The 2,936-nt window shown below is 52.3% G+C and overlaps 1 protein-coding gene across 1 annotated transcript; it reads left to right on the top strand.

Annotated features, from left to right (window-relative positions):
• Nucleotides 1-168: 168 nt before the first annotated feature.
• LOC113962654 (chromodomain-helicase-DNA-binding protein 8-like) lies at nucleotides 169-2,473 on the top strand (the record flags this gene model as incomplete). Its single annotated transcript, XM_027673410.1, has 4 exons — nucleotides 169-348; nucleotides 1,046-1,156; nucleotides 1,238-1,527; nucleotides 2,274-2,473. Coding segments are annotated over 4 exons (781 nt in total), but the record flags the coding sequence as incomplete, so codon positions are not given.
• Between the last annotated feature and the right edge of the window lie 463 nt (nucleotides 2,474-2,936).

The following is a 2,936-nucleotide window of genomic DNA, read 5'->3' as shown; positions in this document are numbered from 1 at the left end:
AAGCCCCAGTTGGGTCCCCCAAGGGTTTGAAGACCCAGAGTTGGGTTGGAAGCCCCTGGTTGGGTCCCCCAAGGGTTTGAAGACCCAGAGTTGGGTTTGAAGGCCCCAGTTGGGTGGGAAGCCCCCAGTTGGGCCCCCCCTCATGCCGGAAGCCCCCCCCTTTTGCAGATCCAGCAGTTCTCCAAGAAGGAGATCGAGGACCTGCTGCGCAAGGGCGCCTACGCCGCCATCATGGACGAGGACGACGAGGGCGCCAAGTTCTGCGAGGAGGACATCGACCAGATCCTGCTCAGGAGGACAACAACCATCACCATCGAGAGCGAAGGGAAGGGCTCCACCTTTGCTAAGGTAATTAATTAATTAGAGTTAATTAATGATGGAAAATCACCATCGAGAGCGAGGGAAAGGGATCCACCTTTGCCAAGTTAATTAATTAATTAGGGATTAATTAGCGATTATCAATCAACTATCACTAATGAGGGAGGTTGTGTTTCAATGAGTAATTAATTTTCGTTTACTTAAATTTAAGTTTTAATCTAATTTACTCTTGACTTCAATTAATTGTTTTGTTTGAACGGAGTGTAACTTTACGTTATTTATTTATTTATTGAGAACATTTTTAATAATTTGAATTAATTACTGTGTGATTTTAATTTTGTTTGTTGTTGGTCTTTAATTCACTTGTTTTACCGTCATTAGTTCAATTTTAATTACCTTGATGAATTCTTCTTTAATTAGCAAAAACAGATCCTTTTAGTGGATTTTTATTTTACTTTATTAGGCTTTTATTGTTCAGTTTGTTTTTTAATTGGTTATTGATCTCGTGGGGTTGCTCGGGGGGCTTTAATTGAGTTTTAATTAGGGCCGATTGGGTCGGGGGGGGCTTTTAACGATGCCTTTGATGGGGAATTTTGGGGTTAATTTTAATAAACTTCGTCTTGGCCACGCCCCTTTTGGACACAACCACGCCCCTTTTACCACAACCACACCCCTTTTGATGTGGCCACGCCCCTTTTGACGTGACCACGCCCCCTTTTTGCCCCAGGCCAGCTTCGTGGCGTCGGAGAACCGCCCGGACATCGCCCTGGACGACCCCAACTTCTGGCAGAAATGGGCCAAAAAGGCCGACCTGGACCTGGAGCTGCTCAACAGCAAGGTGGGACCCGGCTGGGCGTGGCCGGGGGAGTGTCTCCACCCCCTGGGCGTGGCCTAAAAGTGGGCGTGTCCCCCCGTGCAGAACACGCTGGTGATCGACACGCCGCGGGTGCGGAAGCAGACGCGCCACTTCAGCACCTTGAGGGACGACGATTTGGTGGAGTTCTCCGACCTGGAGAGCGACGACGACCTGGAGCAGCGCCTGGAGCGCGGCGGCAACGCCCGCGGCACCCGCCGGCACCACCAGCACCATCATCACCACCAACAACCCCAACACGGTGGTGGTGCCACCCCCAACCAGCAGGGAGGGTTCGGGGGCCCCTACGGCCGCACCGATTGCTTCCGGGTGGAGAAGAGCCTCATGGTCTACGGGTGAGGGCGGCGGCGTCTGACGGTGACGCGGCGTTGGGCGGCGCGGGCCCCATTGGCGCCGTTGAGCTCGTTGACCGTGTTGACCCCCCGTTGAGCTCGTTGACCGTGTTGACCCCCAGTTGACTTTGTTGACTGTGTTGATTCCTCCATTGACCGTGTTGACCCTGTTGACCCCCTGTTGACTTTGTTGACTGTGTTGACTTCTCCATTGACTTTGTTGACCATGTTGGCCCCCCCATTGACTTTGTTGAGTGTGTTGATCCCTCCATTGACTTTGTTGACCCTGTTGACCTCCTGTTGACTTTGTTGACTGTGTTGAGCTCTCATTGACTGTGTTGACCCCCCATTGACCGTGTTGACCCCTTGTTGACCCCCCATTGACCGTGTTGACCCCTTGTTGACCCCGTTGACCCCCCATTGACCACGTTGACCCCCCATTGCCCCCATTGACCCCATTGACCCCACATTGACCGTGTTGACCCCCTATTGGCCCTGTTGACCCCCCATTGCCCTCATTGACCGTGTTGACCCCCCTTTGACCATGTTGACCCCCCATTGACCATATTGACCCCCCATTGACTCGGTTGCCCCCCCTTGACCGTGTTGACCCCCCTGTTGACCCGGTTGCCCCTCATTGACCCCATTGACCCCCCATTGCCCCCGTTGACCCCCTATTGACCATGGTGACCCCCCGTTGACCCCTGTTGTCTTCATTGACTGTGTTGACTCCCCATTGACCCCCCCAGGTGGGGCCGCTGGCGGGAGATGGTGGCCCAGGGCCGGTTCAAGCGTCGTCTGTCGGAGCGGGACGTGGAGAACATCTGCCGGGCCATCCTCCTCTTCTGCCTCCTGCACTTCCGCGGCGACGACGGCGTCCGAGCCTTCGCCTGGGCCCTCGTGGCGCCCCCCGAGAACGGCCGCGCCCGCCCGCCCCACGCCCACACCGGTGAGACCCCCCGGGCCCTGGGACCTGAGTTGGGGGGTTCCAGCTCCTTGTTGGGGCACTTTGGAGGGTTTTCAGCCTCGTTTTGGGGCACTTTTGGGCGTGTCCACCCCTATTTTTGTGCTATTTTGTTGCCAATTTACCCCGTTTCTTTTCTATTTCTTTTGTTTCTTTATGATTTTGTCTTATTTCTTTGCCCTTTTTCCATTTTTTTTCATTTACTCATTTCTCTTTTTTAATTCTTTGTTCACGTTTTTTCTCTATTTTTTCATATTTTCTTCTATTGTTCCCCATTTTCTCTCACTTTTTGACCGTTTTTCTCTCATTTTTTCACCATTTCCCCCATTTTTGTGTTTTTGCCCCTCTTTTTCTCCATTTTCCCCCATTTTCTCTCCGTTTTCCTCTATTTTTTCCCTTTTCCCCGTTTTCCCCATTTTTCCTTATTTTCCCCATTTTTCACCTATTT

This window comes from Neopelma chrysocephalum, unplaced genomic scaffold (assembly GCF_003984885.1).
Source record: "Neopelma chrysocephalum unplaced genomic scaffold, ASM398488v2 Primary Assembly neopelma1_184167, whole genome shotgun sequence".
Classification (NCBI taxonomy): Eukaryota; Metazoa; Chordata; class Aves; order Passeriformes; family Pipridae; genus Neopelma; species Neopelma chrysocephalum.
This window is presented reverse-complemented; position numbering and strand designations above follow the sequence as displayed.